Below are 17,766 nucleotides of genomic sequence, written 5' to 3' on the forward strand. Positions count from 1 at the left end.
GGGGGAGTCAGTGGAGTCCACTTGATCAATGTGGCTGTGTGAGGATATGAAATTGTGTGTGTCGTGCCAATGACTCTACCTCATCTTCCTTCCCAGGCTAACCTGTATGTCTTCCTCTCTCTCTCTCTCTCCTTCAGAGCCAGTTCATAGAGCTGTGCAAGACACTGTACAACATGTTCAGCGAGGACGCCCAGGAGCAGGAGCTGTACCACGCCACGGCCACCGTCACCAGCCTGCTGCTGGAGATGGGCGAGGTGGGCAAGCTCTTCTGCCATTCCAAGGACCAGGAGGAGCAGGACCAGGATGATCCAGAGGAGGCCAAAACCAGTGGGCCAGCCCGAGATGGAGGGACCAAGCCTGAGGGTGTCTTCCAGCAGAGGGGCCAGGGAGAGGGGAAGGAGGAGAGCCAGGCCAGGCCGTGTGGCCCTGCGAAAAGGGATGGCAGGGGCGAGCAGCTGTCTGCCATGGAGGACATTCAGCTGGAGGACTCGTCCCCGAAGGACACAGGGACATCATCCTCCATGCTCATCTCAGATGACGAGACCAAAGACGACACGTCCATGTCGTCCTACTCGGTGCTCAGCGGCGGCTCCCATGAGCTCGACGACAAGCTTCAATGCGAGGACATTAATGACGACACGGTCCTGGTGCGCAGCGAGAACGGGCCCCATGGGGGAGGGAACGGGCCTCACGGTGAAGGTGGGCCCCATGGCAGAGATGGGGGGCTGCCTCACAGCACCAGCATAGATAAAGACTGGGCCATCACCTTTGAGCAGTTCCTGGCATCGGTGCTCACTGAGCAGGCCCTGGTGCTTTACTTCGAGAAGCCAGTGGAGGTGGCCGCACGTATCACCAATGCCAAGAATGTGAGGAAAGTGAGGTGCTCCCTACTGTCCGCCAGCGACTATGAGATCTCCCTGTCTGGGTGACTAATGCCTCAATGAAAAAGAGAGAATTTACAGAGACCGACTCTTGCTCTGTAGGTTGACTGCTTCGGAAACAGGGAAACATGTAATGTAAATGTACAACATGAAAAACCCAGTCTTCTCCTCTTTGTTGGGTGACAAGAATGACAGTCTGCTAGAACTGAAAACTCTAACATTTGTGTGCAATACTGTAAGAGTATAATTTTTTTTTTTAAATACCTGCACTTAGCAATGTATTTTACCAGATGTCAACAACCTATTTTATCTTTAGGGTTAGATTCTGTTCAGCAGAGGGACCAGGAAGGACAAAAATGGCTTTATTGACCTTTGACCTCAAAAGGAATTCAGGCAGAGCTGTGGTGTATGTACTGTACATGTATTAGCTGAGCTTGCTGTACTTTATATGAAGTCGTGTATACATGTTACTACTAATAATCGCTAAACCAGTTAGACTACTACGTATCATGATGTTTAAGTCTTACAGACCACCAGCCCAGTCCAGGAGTGGCCTGTCACAGTCCCAGAGGAACACTGCTCAGTCGTTGTAGAGTTTTGTTAGCCGCTAACTCATTAGCCGCTAGGCTAATTGACTAACAGCAACCTGTTAGTCAACTCGCTGATAATCTATTAGCCGCTAATTTACACTAGAAATAATGGGTAAGACGGGTAGCATCCGTTAGCTACAATGAAGAAGTGACTGTACTTCTAGAGGTGGGAAGATTAGTTGCCACCTTTTCAGGATAAACCACACTTGCACTGGAATTAAATATGAATGGCGGTGAAAGCTTTATCTGACTAGATGTACTTCAGTAAATTCACTATGGAAAACACTGTTTAGATTTCATTCGTGTGGTAGCTTAGCCTGCATACTGAACTGTAGAGCACACGCACTTTGTTTTATCAGGAAAAAAATTCATTTACAACATCTTTTCATTCCATAAGCATGTTTTCTGCCTTTTTTCTGTGCCACTCCTGCACTCGTCGTCAGCACACTCCAAAAGCTTATTTTTTTGTAACAATGTTTTGAACTTTTTGCTCTGTATATTTTTACTGTTTTATTTATTTTTTTGTTCCAATGTGAATGATTTTGTCATGTACAAAGGTCATGATTTTTAAGTGTACCACTTCAACTAATTAAAAAGTGTAGAATGAACGGTCTTACTTATTAAAATGTCTCATGTCTCTTTATGGGATTTATCAGTTAGGGTTGCTCATACTGTAGCCTGGGATAAATATTGATAAGCTCTGTTTCGACATTGAGAGGGGAAGACGGATCTATACAGAGATGGAGACCGAGCACCCTCTGCTGGAGAAGAGTGTTCCAGAATCAAACCCAAAATCCCGTAATGCCACCAAAGATAAGGATAAATGAGGATGCTTTCATCAGGCTGTTTATCATTGAAAGAATGGTCAGTTCCTGTCTACTTAAGGGGCTGGCTCTCCCATAGACACCAATGTGATAGCAGTTGGGTCTGGTCTACTCAGCTCATTGACTTCCATTTGAAACAAGAAAAATAAGGGAGTAGAATATCTCTGATGCCACCACTGCAAATACCTTTTTATTTTCTACCTTTCAGTAAAAGGAAGCGAAGGGTTAATGGCTGACATCTTTGCAGTTCTCTAGCTTCGACAATGGTGTGCAGTGTCAGCATGGGAGTCATGCTGAAATAGAGACTTTGTCACAAAGGTTGTTCTCTCGCTTTCTTCTCATTGCTGTGCTGCTCTGCAGATGCTTGGGGGTGTGGTTCAGGTTGACCAATAAGAGCTTGCCATTGTAATGCATATGGACACATTATCTAGCAATGATTAATCCATTAACGTAGTAATGGATTGGGTTGAAGTGTTTAACTGACGTCTAGTTGTAACTGGTCTGCTAATACGTAATTCTCTGTCCTCCTCTGACTGCAGTTACGTAATATTGTTCATCCCAGGACCTGAGCAAACGCATCATGTCCCTAAATTATGGATTCAAAGGTCATTAGAATGTAGAACAGGGTTTCCCAAACTCGGTCCCGGGGCCCCCCTGGGTACACGTGTTTGCCCTTGCACTACACAGCTGATTCAGGACCGACTTTGGGAAACTGATGTAGAACACTGGATTTTAATTAATGTTCTGTGTTAGGATAAAGAATTTTTGATTTATAAAATCATAATCGTCTAATTAATCATGTATGATGCTGAATTATAGTGTTTTTTTTTTACCATTCATCCCAGAGCCTATACGGTTAGGTGCATAGTCTTATTTATGGTAGCAAACAATGTCCCCAATTCCCTCTTGCTTTCTGGATTATTTTCTGTTTATACTCCAATCACCGGGTTTTTCTCTTTGTCCACAGGGGTAATATGTTAACCAATAATGTTCTGTTTATCAAGTTCTCATTCCTGTGTGTTTACCATGAACCTGGGTGGTCAACCTAACCGCGCTTCTTAACACCCGGAAGCTAGCCGCACCAATGTACCTGAGGAAACACTGTTCAACTGACTCCACAAGGAGTCGCTAGAGTGCGATGACCCCTCCCTACCCGGCCAAACCCTCCCCCCAACCCGGATGACGCTGGCCCAATTGTGCGCCGCCCTATGGGACTCCTGATCATGGCCAGTTGTGATACAGCCCGGGATCAAACCCGGGTCTGTAGTGACGCCTCTAGCACTGCGATGCAGTGCCTTAGACCGCTGCGCCACTCGGGAGGCCCAGGGTCAGTTTTTCTAAGTCTTTTACATAAGGTGGCGTTTCTAGGTAGCTGAGCTGAAGAGGGAGAGAGGGAAAATACCCTGCTGTAAGGCAATACTCTTATCAGCCCCATTTGACCTTTAGTCCCTAGTTCACGTCACAACCCTCCCACTTCTGTCACCTCTGTATATTGACCGAGAGGCAAACTCTTCACTCCACATGTGCCAGCATTACGATTTGAACGGTTCTGGGACATCAGTCTATTCCAACGTGCTCAAACATTTTGTCCCCCTAAAAACACAATTTTTCATAGTGACATATTGTAGAGAATTAAGTTAGCTGCTAACATGGTTAAACCAGACTGAACACTACAGCCTGGTATGTTTAAACCTCTTTATCAATAGGCAATCAATCGCAATAAAGCCAACTATCTCACCTGGTCTGTCCCAATTTCATCAGGAACACCAGTTACCTTTTGACAGACTATCATGACTCTGGCTGTTAGCCAATTAAACTCTCCCACCTTAAGCCCCTGTCATCCACACCCTAACTCCTATTGGCTGAGAGCTGGTAACTGTGGGGTGAACAGAGTAAAAGAGCCCCAGTGGTTCCAAATACTCTGTGGTAGATAGCTATGTAAACTCAGCAAAAAAAGAAACAGCCCTTTTTCAGAACCCTGTCTTTCATAGATAATTCGTAAAAATCCAAATATCTTCACAGATCTTCATTGTAAAGGGTTTAAACACAGTTTCCCCATGCTTGTTCAATGAACCATAAACAATTAATGAACATGCACCTGTGGAACGGTCGTTAAGACATTAACAGCTTACAGATGGTATTTAAGGTCACAGTTATGAAAACGTAAGACACTAAAGAGGCCTTTCTACTGACTCTGAAAAACACCAAAAGAAAGATGCCCAGGGTCCCTGCTCATCTGCGTGAACGTGCCTTAGGCATGCTGCGTGAGGACTGCAGATGTGGCCAGGGCAATAAATTGCAATGTCTGTACTGTGAGAGGCCTAAGACAGCGCTACAGGGAGACAGGACGGATAGCTGATCGTCCTCGCAGTGGCTGTCCACGTGTAACAACAACTGCACAGGACCGGTACATCCGATCATCACACCTGCGGGACAGGTACAGGATGACAACAACAACAACTGCCCGAGTTACACCAGGAATGCACAATCCCTCTATCAGTGCTCAGACTGTCTGCAATAGACTGAGAGAGGCTGGACTGAGGGCTTGTAGGCCTGTTGTAAGGCAGGTCCTCACCAGACATCACCGGCAACAACGTCGCCTATGGGCACAAACCCATAGGTCTTCACTGACAAGTTGCGGTTTTGTCTCACCAGGGGTGATGGTCTGATTCGAGTTTATAGTAGAAGGAATGAGAGTTACACCAAGGCCTATACTCTGGGGCGGGAGTGATTTGGAAGTGGAGGGTCTGTCATGGTCTGGGGCGGTATGTCACAGCATTATCGGACTGAGCTTGTTGTCATTGCAGGCAATCTCAACACTGTGCGTTACAGGGAAAACATCCCTTCCTGCAGGCTCATCCTGACATGACCCTCCAGCATGACAATGCCACCAGCCATTCTGCTCATTGTGTGCGTGATTTCCTGCAAGACAGGAATGTCAGGGTTCTGCCATGGCCAGCGAAGAGCCCAGATCTCAATCCTATTGAGCACGTCTGGGACCTGTTGGATCGGAGGGTGAGGGCTAGGGCCATTCCGCGCAGAAATGTCCGGGAACTTGCAGGTGCCTTGGTGGAAGAGTGGGGTAACATCTCACAGCAAGAACGGGCAATTCTGGTGCAGTCCATGAGGAGGAGATGCATTGCAGTAATTAATGAAGCTGGTGGACACACCAGGTACTGACTGTTACTTTTGATTTTGAACCCCTCTTTGTTCAGGGACACATTATTCCATTTCTGTTAGTCACATGTCTGTGGAACTTGTTCAGTTTATGTCTCAGTTGTTGAATCTTGTTATGTTCATACAAATATTTACACATGTTAAGTTTGCTGAAAATAAAAACAGTTGACAGTGAGAGGACATTTATTTTTTTGCTGAGTTTATGACAAAAGGTACCATTACACAATGAGTGGTGAATGTTGCCACATTGCACTGGGATTAATGAAATATTCCCATTAAATGTTGTATTGTAGTTACAACGTACTGTACTGGTAAATGTGTTGTTTTTCACAAATGTTAGAAGCTGTGCGCTGCTGTAGGGTTGATTTGGACATTGACTTTCTTGACAGTGAGTGGACTTTGGTTTGGCCCATGCTCCTGCACACAGTAACGCCTCTCTCTGTGGCAAGTCAGTAAAAAATCAAATAAATATGAGGATGCACAACTCCTTGTTTCAGGGTTAGGGCTGGCTCCCTGGGACTATAGTTTGGGCTCTCACGTCCTGCATTAAACCAATAGCTAGTCAAACGGATTTTAAACCACAGGATTAATAACAATGTAAGTACTCTCAGATATGACCTGTTAGATTTCGCTACACTCGGAATAACATCTGCTAACCATGTGTATGTGACCAAAACAATTTGATTTGATTTGACCAACATGGTTTAATTTTTTGTTGTTGTTGATTAAACCTAATATAGGTTTTGTAAATCTTGGTTTCTTTTTGAGATGTGTTGCACCATTTAATTTTCAACCTGGATTAGTTCATCTAAGATTCAATCTTTAAACTATGATTAGTTACATGTGTCATAATGGATTCACCATAGCAACGTGTTCTCATTCTATTTCTATGGAAACAAATTAGCACTGGTCATTGCTAGTTAGCTAGCAAATTAAGTTTGAAATACAGGCTATTAAAACTATACATTTTGGTCAAATTAGTTAGCTGGCTAGTTGACCTTTGCAATCATGGTATCCACAAGAGCGTTAATCACACTGAAAATGAAGCACATACACTGACATTTTATCAATTTAAACCTCCTGCAGGAGCAGTTCAGAATAATCCCTTATCTACATTTTAATTTCATTTTAAAACAATGGAGCAAGAAGATTTAAACTAAGAACAAAATTAAACTTAGTTTAGAAGAAGATTTAAATTGAACTAAGATTAATTTAAAACTAGGTTAAAAATGTGGTACAACAAGATTAATACTAAAACCTTGATTTAACCCAGTTTAAACCTTGATTAAACCCAGTTTGAGTTAATCCATGTTGGTGCAACCCACCCCTATATATAACTGATGTTTATTTGATCTGGTTGATTGTATAGATTATTATAATCAATGCTGTTCAGTTGTTATTATGATGTAATGTGTTTTCAAATATCACAAAATCCCTCCTGCCTCAACAATAGGCTACACACTGCACAGGCTATTGTACTTTAGAAACTGAATCAACAAATTGACTGGCATATTTACTCAACGATTTCCTAAGTATGCACAGCATTTTCCTAAATTCCAAGGATGGTAAGAGAGAATAGATGCGGCAGTGTTGACATCCTTCCCTCTTCCTCCTTCACTGTCTGCAGTACCAGGGACCATGGTGGGAATGAAGCCCTCCGATACACCTCCTACCCTGGGGGTGAAGCTGCTGAGTGCTGGCTCAGCGGCCTGCATCGCTGACCTGGTCACCTTTCCCCTGGATACAGCCAAAGTCAGACTCCAGGTAATGGTTCACTGTCCACCTCCAGCCCTGAAGACTTGAGTCTGACCTCCTGTAACTCTGAATTTTACTAGCACCTCCTGTAACACTGATTCTTGTGGGGACCTCCGTTAACACTGACACTTGTGTACCCCAGATTCAGGGAGAGAAGGTGGCGTCGGAAGCTACCAAGGGCATCCGCTACAGGGGGGTGTTTGGGACAATCAGTACCATGATCCGGACGGAGGGGCCCAGGTCGCTGTATAACGGTCTGGTGGCGGGCTTACAGAGACAGATGTGCTTTGCCTCCATCAGGATTGGCTTCTATGACAACGTCAAAAACTTCTACTCTGGCGGAGCAGACAGTAAATTAGGATAATTCATCGGAGATATTAATCTGTGATGTTGCATATTTTGTACCAAGAGAAGAAGCATCATATAGTACCTCAATCATCATCCTTTCAGTACTTAACAAACCCTCGTACCCCGTCTGCCCCTGTCCTATCCCAGCTGCAAATATTGGTATCCGTATCTTGGCCGGCTGTACCACAGGGGCCATGGCTGTGTCTTTCGCCCAGCCCACGGACGTGGTGAAGGTCCGCTTCCAGGCCCAGGTCAACCTGACCGGGGTGGCTCGTCGCTACACGGGCACCATGCAGGCCTACAAACACATTTTCAACCACGAGGGCATCCGCGGGCTCTGGAAAGGTTAGTCAGTACAACCCTGGGCCCAATCGGTTGATTTGCAAGTAACACCAATCTCCATTGGTTGTGTTGCTGCTAACCTTGAGCCCCATTGATTGTGTTTGTCCGTAGTGGAACTGTTTGCATAGAAAATACCAAAGATTGTTGTCTATGTCACTGTCATTCAATGTCAGGGATGTACAGATATTGATTGGAGCAGATGCTGCAAAGTTGATGATCCCATAGGACAGAACTTGAGTGCACCTGAAAATAAAATTTGGCTTTGCAGGTTGTTGTTGAGTTTTCTTGAGCCTTTTACTAATGATAGACTAGTGGTTTAATTCTGGTATAACTATTGGGGTTATTAACCAACCGACCTGCTTCTTGTTCACTCCACAGGCTGTCTACCCAACATTACTAGGAACGCTCTGGTCAACTGCACAGAGCTTGTGACCTATGACCTCATCAAGGAGGCCATTCTTAGGCACAACCTGTTATCAGGTGAGTGGGTGCTATTGGTGCATACAGTCACAGCGAGACAGCTGACTGGGCAGAAGTCCACATGCCCTCTTGCTATTTTGTCCTTCATGTGTCTTGAAAGCCTGATAACAGTATACATATTGGTACATAATATTCTGTCCAGCTATGGAATAACACGGAGCTAACATTTATCTAAAGGATTTTTATTGCACCTTTCACAACAAAGCGGTATATAACAGAGATAATGATTTCCTGTAGGCCTCGAGACAGAGGCCTTATACAGTACAATGTATCTGCATGGCACTACTTGAATATTACCTTTAGTGTCAGCATTTCTGTTATACATCTGTGTTAATCAACTAGTTCATCTAAGATTCAATCTATAAACTATGATTAGTTACACGTGTCATAATGGATTCACCATAACAATATGTTCTCATTCTATTTCTATGGAAACAAGCCAGCGCTGCTCATTGCTAGCTAGCTAGCTAGCAAATTGAGTTTGAAATACAGGCTAGTAAAACGAATTGGGATTTTTGGTCGAATTAGTTAGCTGGCTAGTTGACTTTTACAAACATGGTATCCACAAAATCTAAAATCGTTAATCATACTGAAAATAGGTGCCCATTAATATCTTTGTGACAGTGTTTCAAAAGGGCTTGTGATGACCGTTTTCCCACAGATAACCTCCCGTGCCATTTTGCTTCTGCGTTCGGCGCCGGCTTCGTTACCACCTGCATTGCCTCTCCGGTGGACGTGGTGAAGACACGATACATGAACTCTCCGCCGGGCCAGTATAAGAGTGCCATCAACTGTGCCTGGACCATGGCCACCAAAGAGGGACCCACAGCCTTCTACAAAGGGTGAGCTCACAGACAGTCACACACACTGTACAAACAGACCGGTGTCCTTGTCTGTTGATAGAACAAGACAGTTGGATGTAGTTGTACATTTTAGAACTTAATGATATATCATTGATTTTCCTGTTTTGGGTGGTTACCTTGACACAGTAACTCTACCAGAGGAGGCTGGTGGGAGGAGATATAGGAGGACTGGCTCATTGTAATGGCTGGAATGTAATCAAACATATTGAAACCACGTTTGACTACGTTCCATTTATAACATTCTAGCCGTTACAATGAGCCCATCCTCCTATAGCTCCTCCCAGCAGTCACCTCTGAACTCTACTAAGCAAAACTTTGGAGCATTCGCAGGGATCTTTAGTTGAAAATCTTTAGTTGAAAGTCTCTCCCAGACCAACTAATGCCCTCTCTTGTTCCCTGTAGATTTGTGCCCTCATTTCTAAGGCTGGGCTCATGGAACGTTGTGATGTTTGTGTCGTTTGAGCAGCTCAAGAGAATCATGATGGTAGGAAAGCAGAAGATGGAGGACAAAAGTTAACTTCATTCCTACGTGCAAAGAGCCCTTTGCAATGATGGATTGACAAGTGCACAAACCCTAGCCATATTGAGTTGGACCCACAATGTAGTGTAGACTACAGCAATACTATGGACCACGATCCATAACGTTAAGATTCCTATGTGTTCGTCAGCATGTTGTATGAATAATGAGGAATCCTTTGTTAAAAAAGGAGTTGTGAAAGTGCATTTGAAGTGCATCTACCTTGGACAAGTTTTATTCTCTATTTTTATTTATTTTGACCTATACTTCTCCTACGGTCTCAAACCAGTCCTTGTGGACCTCTAGCTATTCTCTACAGTGTATTTAGCACACCTGCCAAATGTGAAATAATCAGGTGTACTAGGGTTAGGATACAGTACTCGACTGCAGGGCTACCAGGACCGGGTAGAAAAAGGCTTCCCTTGTATTGTGTGCTTAAATTGAATCCCCAACAACTCCCGGTCGCCGGTTAAGGCAGCCCCCTCTGATTTAGAGGGGTTGGGTTGAATGCATTCAGATGTGCAGCTGACTATTTATCCCACTTTCCCTTCCCTTAATTCCCCCCCAACAAATGTAATATGTTATAGTTTAATAATTAGTATTTAGATGTTGGTAATTTGCAATATATTGAACTTTATAAATATGCTTATTTTGTTTGTCTGTGTTCATTGTATTGTTCATTACACGCTCCATTTAATCTCGGCCTGACAGCTGACAGTCATCACACACTCATCCGAAAACATCACATCAGAAGTTTAATTTATTAACACTGGACATGTGTCAGTCGTTACAAAGATCCATACTGGGTCTACAAAATGTCAAATCATCTTAAAAAAAAAAAAAAATCAGGGCCCACGGCCTATAAATAACAGACAAAATACCATACAAAGTCAGCTTTCAGCAAAGACAATATTGTACGAATGTGTGGAATAGGCAGCGGCGTAATAACCAGTAATCTCAGCGCCACCTATTGAAATGTATTGACAACAACGACGGTATCAATTCAAACGCATTAAAACATGCACAGAGCTCTCAGTGTCTGAGTAAGTAGTACAACCACTGAGCATTAGGTAAACAAATTATTCCTTAGTTGTAAGTCTACTACGATATAAATTCCCTCTCTGGACACATATTTGATTCCTGAGCAAGAAGGACAAATACGAGAATGAGTAGGCAAAGTTATTATGAATACATGCGAGACGGCACTTGTTGACTTTGTTAAATTCAAACCTAGTTACCAGCTAGTTAATATTATTCACCAATCTCCATTTCCTCTAAAACTATTATGTAATTCCTTTCCATGTCCACTGAAAAGTACACAGCCAATCAACTACATAGAACTAGTGCCCTACTATTTTATTTCCCCTTTTGTAATATTTGAAGCATTGGAATGGTCATTATTTGTGGCAGAGGGTTGAATTCCAGTCACTTGGTCTTATTTATTTCTAAAAACTACTAAAGTCACTAATTTATACAAATAAAAAAAAAAAGTGTGTAGATTGGGTCTAAACTAAGATCGAAGGGAAAGCTAGCTCAAAATGTCCCTTATAGATTTGGAAGTACGCTGTAGTGTATCGAGGTTCTGGTGGTCCCAATTAGGTCCAAGCGAGACCCGTTCAGTCAGTTGGTCGGTCAGTTACTTCTTGGACTATCCGTCATGGTGAGGGCGACGGCGGGGTCCAGCAGTTGAATCTTGATGTTGTCGTGGAACTTTTCCCTGTAGTGGTTGAACTCCATGATGCTTTCGGGCTCCTCCTCCACCCAGAACTTATCAAACTTGTACACCAGGTAACCTGAAGCAGGGAGGCCAAGACAGACTTAGGGGTTTAGGTAACCTGAAGCAGGGAGGCCAAGACAGACTTAGGGGTTTAGGTAACCTGAAGTAGGGAGGCCAAGACAGACTTAGGGGTTTAGGTAACCTGAAGCAGGGAGGCCAAGACAGAGTTAGGGGTTTAGGTAACCTGAAGCAGGGAGGCCAAGACAGACTTAGGGGTTTAGGTAACCTGAAGCAGGGAGTTATCCCCTATGCTACTGACAAACAGAGTTGAGCGCGATTAGCATACACTTACAGAACAGCTGATGGAGGTGCTGCAGTTGGGGTCTCCCAGACACCGTGTTGTAGAAGTGGGGTTTGAGAGCACCACTCTTCAGTAAACTGTACGCCATCTCCGTCAGGTTGATACCCACTATGGCATAGGAGTACCTGAAACATGACACACATATGATAATCATTAAAAGGCTATAAATGTTGTCAAAAGTAGGCTTACTTTGGGTGTGCTTGTTTTAGCTTGTTTGGGTCCCAGGTGGGCAGAGGTTTCACTTTAGGACTAATGGAAAAGTCTCAAATGTGGAAACTCTACCCACCCAGTACATTGGGCAAGCTAAAACAAACAACTATTGACAGACGTGTGAATATACTGAAATGTGCAACAGAACCATAGCTGACATATAAAGAGCAGAGTTCAACAGGCCATTCAACTCCTAAAATTAGGTAATTACGTAATCCTTACCCCAGTTTGGGATGGTTTGCGTGGGACAGCACTTGCCGAGCCTCTTCAGTGTAGTTCTCACTAAAGAACCTGTAATAAACAAGATACCAAATTTAAAAAGTTAAGAAATCTAGCTTAAACTTGAGAAAAAAATATACAACTTTTCAGAATACTGATGAGCAAGGTTAGATTGTTAAGGACTGGACAGTCATTCAGACAACATAACTCACACAAGGTTGGTTAGGCCCAACATGCCCATTCCTCGGAAGTCAGTCTTGGGGTCATCGCCTTGGAAACCAATGTCGCCCCACTGTTTGGTAACTCTGGACTCCAGTTTGACCTCGGGCATCAACAGGTCCCACAACTGTAGAGTCAGACAAGTCCATTCCTGTTAATACTTTACACTTACCTTTAAATAGAGATGATATTAAAAAGGTTGAAACAGTCATGTTGAATCATCTCATTCAGAAACATTCCACTGCTCCATGCTAGTCATTGACATAAAACAAATGAACGGCCACAGTACCTTCAAAAGCATTTCCTCGTGTTGGACTTTATCCGAGTCAAAATTCTCCTTCCTCAACTCTTCCACGGACGTGAATAAGTTCCTGTATCCCGTTATTTGTAAGAGACACAGCTTCAGATTCACCTTAAACCTAGGACCAAAGAGACACATATTAGTCATCAATACATACCATATAAAATCATCTATATAAAATATTAATAAAACTGTAAAAGGGTAACAAGACTGACGTGGGATCCCTCTGCGTTTTGACATTCTTTTCCCTCATGACAAGATCCAGATGCTTCTCCAAACCATCCTCCTCCACTTCCACAGCAGCTCTTAATAGCTGGAGAGAGGGAAGGAGAGAGGAAGAGAGAGGGAGGGGAAAAGGATGGAGGGACAGAGGAGAGAGATGGTGTGATTAGTTATCTCATCCATGGTAATAGCTCAGAGTTTGTGTTAGTACTCATAACAAGCACGATGATCACTGAGGTCAGATGATGGAACCACCAACTATGTATTACCTACTGCCTTAACTTTGTATGGGGGAAATGCCATAGTAACAGAGTGATGCTGAGACTCAGAATTGTTCATTTTAAAATGTATGCCAAACAAAAACTAATATTTGCAAAGTTAAGCAAACCATACAACTATGCACGATGACTTCCAACAGTGCAGATGCAAAGGTTTGGTAAGTGAATGACAACACCAACAGCACAAACCCTCATTTTATTACCAAACTTTGCATCTGCACTGTTCAACTAAATGTGTTACCATGGAAATGCCCACAAACTGTTGATAAGAATGTGCTTAGCATAACAAGAATAACAACCATCGCGGCACTGATCAATGGATTTGTTAAGTGGGTTAAATGTAACAGTTGATTGTGGTTGTCTGTATGATAACTAGTCAACCATGCATTCCTGCTTCAGTAAAAATCAAGTGAAAGGAATGATTACCAACATTTACCTTAGATTTGGAGTTCTTGAGTGAGTATTCTGAATGAAGAAAAATCAAATGACAGGTTAAAAACAGTTCAAAATGATAATGAATAGCACAACTGACAACTTGTTTTTCGTAAGGGTTGGGTAGTGTTCATTGGGCGTCGAATGGAGGAAAAACGCAGAGGACTATCTGGACTTGCCCAATTAGAGATGCCAATTGTTGTTTTTCCGTAACAAAACGCTTTAAAAACATGCTCTGTTACCCTAATGAACACTATTTAGCTCTAGAATGTAACCTCACCTGCTTTCGTTGTCCTGGGCGCCCCAGGCTTGTAGCCGGCACAAATCCTTTGCAGCTCGCATTTCCCTGTCACCTGTCTGATGAACCACTTCAGCCAGTATCTAAGGAAGGACGTGTAGAAGTATCCCCAGATGCTGCCGAACATGGTCTACAACATAAACATGTCAGCAAGAGTTCCAAATACAACAAGGCAAGTGAATAACACCATAATCATACGAGTCATCCAAGACACATACTGGTAGGACAGCAATGGGGAGCCGTGCCTCTTCTTCGAGACATTGACAAATGAGCACCCAGAAAGATTCCCCGTGTACTCCAGACAAGCCAATCGAATTATCCTTTAGTTGTATGCCGTGCAATGGAATTAATGGCTGGAGAAGAAAAAAAATCCAGCAATGGTAATGTCTCTGTAGTAGGAGCTAGCTATTGATACCTTCAAGCTATCAGTCTAAAGTACTGCAGGACCTCCCCAAAAACAATCATTGGCTAATCTGTACAAAACCCCATATTCAATGGGAACGGTTGATACGTAACTAATCTTAAAATGGCATGTCATCAGATAGGCCTAGGTGGTCATGTCAAGTCAATCACTGGAAAATTACCGTAGTAGTAACTTTCCACGGTGTCCCCCTCCCAAATGATCTAAATCTAACTGCAATTATTTCACAATCATTGATTTGCTAGCAAGCCATCTGTTGAACGCTGTCCCAGGACAGTCATTTATTTAGCTAGGAGACCAAGCGTGATTCATTTAGCCAATTAGTGAGTCGTACAGCCTAGAAACCAGGTGCAGGCTGTGTCACTGCTGAACCAGGCTTGCCAGTGAAATGAGAGAACACGTTGCAACATGAACAGAAAGGCTCTATTGTAATTTGAACTCCTACTTTAGCAGGTGTCTTTACACAAATGTCTTTTGCTTGGCAAAATAACTGCTTTTGTTAGCCAACTGGCAGCTTGTCTTTTGTTTAGCAGCTAACGTTAGCTCCTAACTAACAGCTAGCTAGTCAGCTCGCAGTAGATAGTCTAATTTCAGCCACTGTGCCTCCACCGTAAAGCTTCAGCACAGTAGCTTGAGGTTTCTAAGTTGTTGGGGTACTAAAAATGTACAGTAATTTCATTGACCGGTACAACACTAACTAGCCTAGCTATAACAAACTGACTGTTCTGGAACAGTCTTCAACTGATAGCTTGCTAGCAAATCAATGACTGTGAAATACTTGCAGTTAGAGACCTAGATAATTAACCCCAGAAAGAAAGTCAACATGTGAATAAACACAGTTAGCTATACCTGGCTTTTAAGCGTTAGCTAGCTACCTAACGTTAGCTAGCTTAGCCACACATTCACAACAGGTTGTCAATATTTACCTCTAGTAATCAGGTGGATTATGTCAGCAATTACGCCTTGATTTGAGTGAAGATAGCAACAAATAGACCTAGTGGTGAGCGTTATTTACTTCAGCAATGACAAATTCCTCAGATTAAACTAAAAAAGATGTGTCCACTGAGGTAGTGATGTTGACAAGTCTTTTGGCTAACCTCTTCTTTGATTAATAGAATCTCGACGCACAAGTGTACCACTTTACCTTTGGCGCCACCTGTTGGGTTGGGGCATGGTGAGTTGACGGAATCCTGGGGTGTATTCAATACACAGATTCTGTTTCAAAACGTTTTGCAACAGAACAGAAACCTTGTACTCCAAACGCTCTTCAACGTGACATACAAGTTGTTGGGTTCTTAAACGGACGTTGTAGTTCCTTTTAATTGTATGGTTTCCACGTGTTGCCACTCCAATCTGAATAGTCTGCTAAGGGTTTGGCACAAGCTGCTATAAATGATAAATTCTGCTCTAAAGTGAACTGAAGTTTGTGGGGCTCCTTCCAACTTCTTCTATCCGCTTATTTTTATATTTAAGAGAGACACGACTGAACTACAACTTCTATTTAAGAACAAAACGTGACTCAACAACATTTAGAGTAAACTTTTTTACCTGCTAATTAATTCCACTCATCTGGTGTCCCAGGTCTAAATCAGTCCCCGATTAGACGGGAACAATGAAAAAAAACAGTGGAACAGGCTTCGAGGTCCAGAGTTGAATTTGAGGGCACTAACCTATTATAATAGCTGCATTTCCTATACTTCCCACACCAAGGTGCGGATGTTGCATAGGATGTATGGTGAAAATACTTCTCTAAAGAAACCATGGTCACTGGTCATAGGGATTAAGTTTAACAGCTCGACAAATTCCTTGAATTAGTAGTGTGTTCATATTTGATTGAAGTATGGAATCAGACATGTCAATCTCCCATTTTTAAACACTAATGTTTTGGCAAAAAAAAAAAACATTGCATGTATGGAGACTTTATCTATGAAATAGCTTTATCAATCTAGGTATCTTCAACTATGTATCTATATATTTTGATCAATAATGTATCTATATATTATATATTTTCATAGATTTATCTATATCTATATGGTATCTATATATGTCAATAGATTCCGATAGCACATTTGACCACATCAATCAAATAAAACTTTATTTGTCACTTGTGCCGAATACATCAAGTGTAGACCTTCCTATGAAATGCTTACTTACGTACAAGCCCTTAACCAACAATTCAGTTCAAGAAGAGTTAAGAAAATATTTACCAAATAGACTAAAATTAAAAATAATAATAAAAAGTAACACAATAAGAATAACAATAACGAGGCTATATACAGGGGGCACTGGTACCGAGTCAGTGTGCGGTGGTACAGGTTAGTTGAGATAATCTGTACATGTAGGTGGGGTGATGTGACTATGCATAGATAACAAACAATGAGTAGTAGCAGTGCACAAAAGGGGTGGGGGGTCAATGTAGATAGTCCGGTGGCAAATTTATTAATTGTTCAGCAGTCTTATGGCTTGGAGGTAGAAGCTGTTGAGGAGCCTTTTGGTCCTAGACTTGACGCTCCGGTACCACTTGCCGTGCGGTAGCAGAGAAAACAGTGTATAACTTGGGTGACTGGAGTTTCTGACAATTTTATGGGCTTTCCTCTGACACCGCCTATTATATAGGTCCTGGATGGCAGAAAGCTTGGCCCCAGTGATGTACTGGGCCGTACGCACTACCCTCTGTAGCACCTTAGGGTCAGATGCTGAGCAGTTACCATACCAGGCGGTGATGCAACCAGGATGCTCTTGATGGTGCAGCCGTAGAACCTTTTGACAAACTGGGGACCCATGCCAAATCTTTTCAGTCTCCTGAGGGGGAAAAGGTTTTGTCCTGCCCTCTTCACGACTGTCTTGGTATGTTTGGACCATGATAGTTCGTCTGTACAACACTTTGTGACATCATCTGATGTAAGAAGGGCTTTATAAATAAATACATTTGATTGATTGATTGATTGATTGATTGGTGATGTGGACACCAAGGGACTTAATTAAAACTCTCGACACGCTTCACTACAGCTCCGTCGATGTTAAGGGGCCTGTTCGGCCCGCCTTTTCCTGTAGTCCACGATCAGCTCCTTTGTCTTGCTCACATTGACTGAGAGGTTGTTGTCCTGGCACCACACTGCCAGTTCTCTGACCTCCTCCCTATAGGCCGTCTCATCGTTGTCGGGGATCAGGCCTACCACTGTTGTGTCGTTAGCAAACTTAATGATGGTGTTGGAGTCGTGTTTGGCCACACAGTCGTTTGTGAACAGGGAGTACAGGGGGGGACTAAGTACACACCCCTGAGGGGCCCCCGTGTTAAGGATCAGCGTGGC

At 43.0% G+C, this 17,766-nt stretch overlaps 3 protein-coding genes and 1 pseudogene across 4 annotated transcripts in view; 3 read left to right on the forward strand and 1 right to left on the reverse strand.

Annotated features, from left to right (window-relative positions):
* LOC110498427 (TBC1 domain family member 9) overlaps positions 1 to 2,097 on the forward strand; it is a 31,955-nt gene extending 29,858 nt beyond the window's left edge. Inside the window, exon 22 of the mRNA XM_021575043.3 lies at positions 138 to 2,097. Within this exon, the coding sequence (XP_021430718.2) occupies positions 138 to 929 (792 nt within the window). The 3' untranslated portion in view covers positions 930 to 2,097. The remainder of the gene's footprint in view (positions 1 to 137) is intronic.
* A 2,310-nt stretch (positions 2,098 to 4,407) lies between these two features.
* On the forward strand, positions 4,408 to 5,303 carry LOC149980176 (uncharacterized; annotated as a pseudogene).
* A 563-nt stretch (positions 5,304 to 5,866) lies between these two features.
* Positions 5,867 to 10,433, forward strand: LOC110498443 (dicarboxylate carrier UCP2). The gene is made up of 7 exons (XM_021575060.3): positions 5,867 to 6,069; positions 7,100 to 7,236; positions 7,370 to 7,577; positions 7,723 to 7,920; positions 8,296 to 8,397; positions 9,059 to 9,239; positions 9,663 to 10,433. The coding sequence occupies exons 2-7, from the start codon at positions 7,111 to 7,113 to the stop codon at positions 9,775 to 9,777; spliced, it is 930 nt and encodes a 309-aa protein (XP_021430735.3). The 5' UTR covers positions 5,867 to 6,069; positions 7,100 to 7,110; the 3' UTR covers positions 9,778 to 10,433.
* Positions 10,434 to 10,519: 86 nt separating this feature from the next.
* On the reverse strand, positions 10,520 to 15,603 carry LOC110498446 (ELMO domain-containing protein 2). 2 transcript variants are annotated; one of them, XM_090187701.1, is made up of 10 exons: positions 15,382 to 15,583; positions 14,253 to 14,387; positions 14,017 to 14,164; positions 13,741 to 13,769; positions 13,020 to 13,117; positions 12,793 to 12,922; positions 12,497 to 12,630; positions 12,288 to 12,356; positions 11,847 to 11,980; positions 10,520 to 11,570 (listed from the first exon to the last, which is right to left on the reverse strand). In XM_090187701.1, the coding sequence occupies exons 3-10, from the start codon at positions 14,159 to 14,161 to the stop codon at positions 11,410 to 11,412; spliced, it is 900 nt and encodes a 299-aa protein (XP_090043827.1). In that variant the 5' UTR covers positions 14,162 to 14,164; positions 14,253 to 14,387; positions 15,382 to 15,583; the 3' UTR covers positions 10,520 to 11,409. The 2 variants fall into 2 exon arrangements, with proteins under 2 accessions (XP_090043827.1, XP_090043826.1); XM_090187700.1 differs by lacking the exon at positions 14,253 to 14,387 and having other exon boundaries at positions 15,382 to 15,603.
* Between the last annotated feature and the right edge of the window lie 2,163 nt (positions 15,604 to 17,766).

Source organism: Oncorhynchus mykiss, chromosome 10 (assembly GCF_057628025.1).
Source record: "Oncorhynchus mykiss isolate SJ-2025 chromosome 10, ASM5762802v1, whole genome shotgun sequence".
Lineage (NCBI taxonomy): Eukaryota > Metazoa > Chordata > Actinopteri > Salmoniformes > Salmonidae > Oncorhynchus > Oncorhynchus mykiss.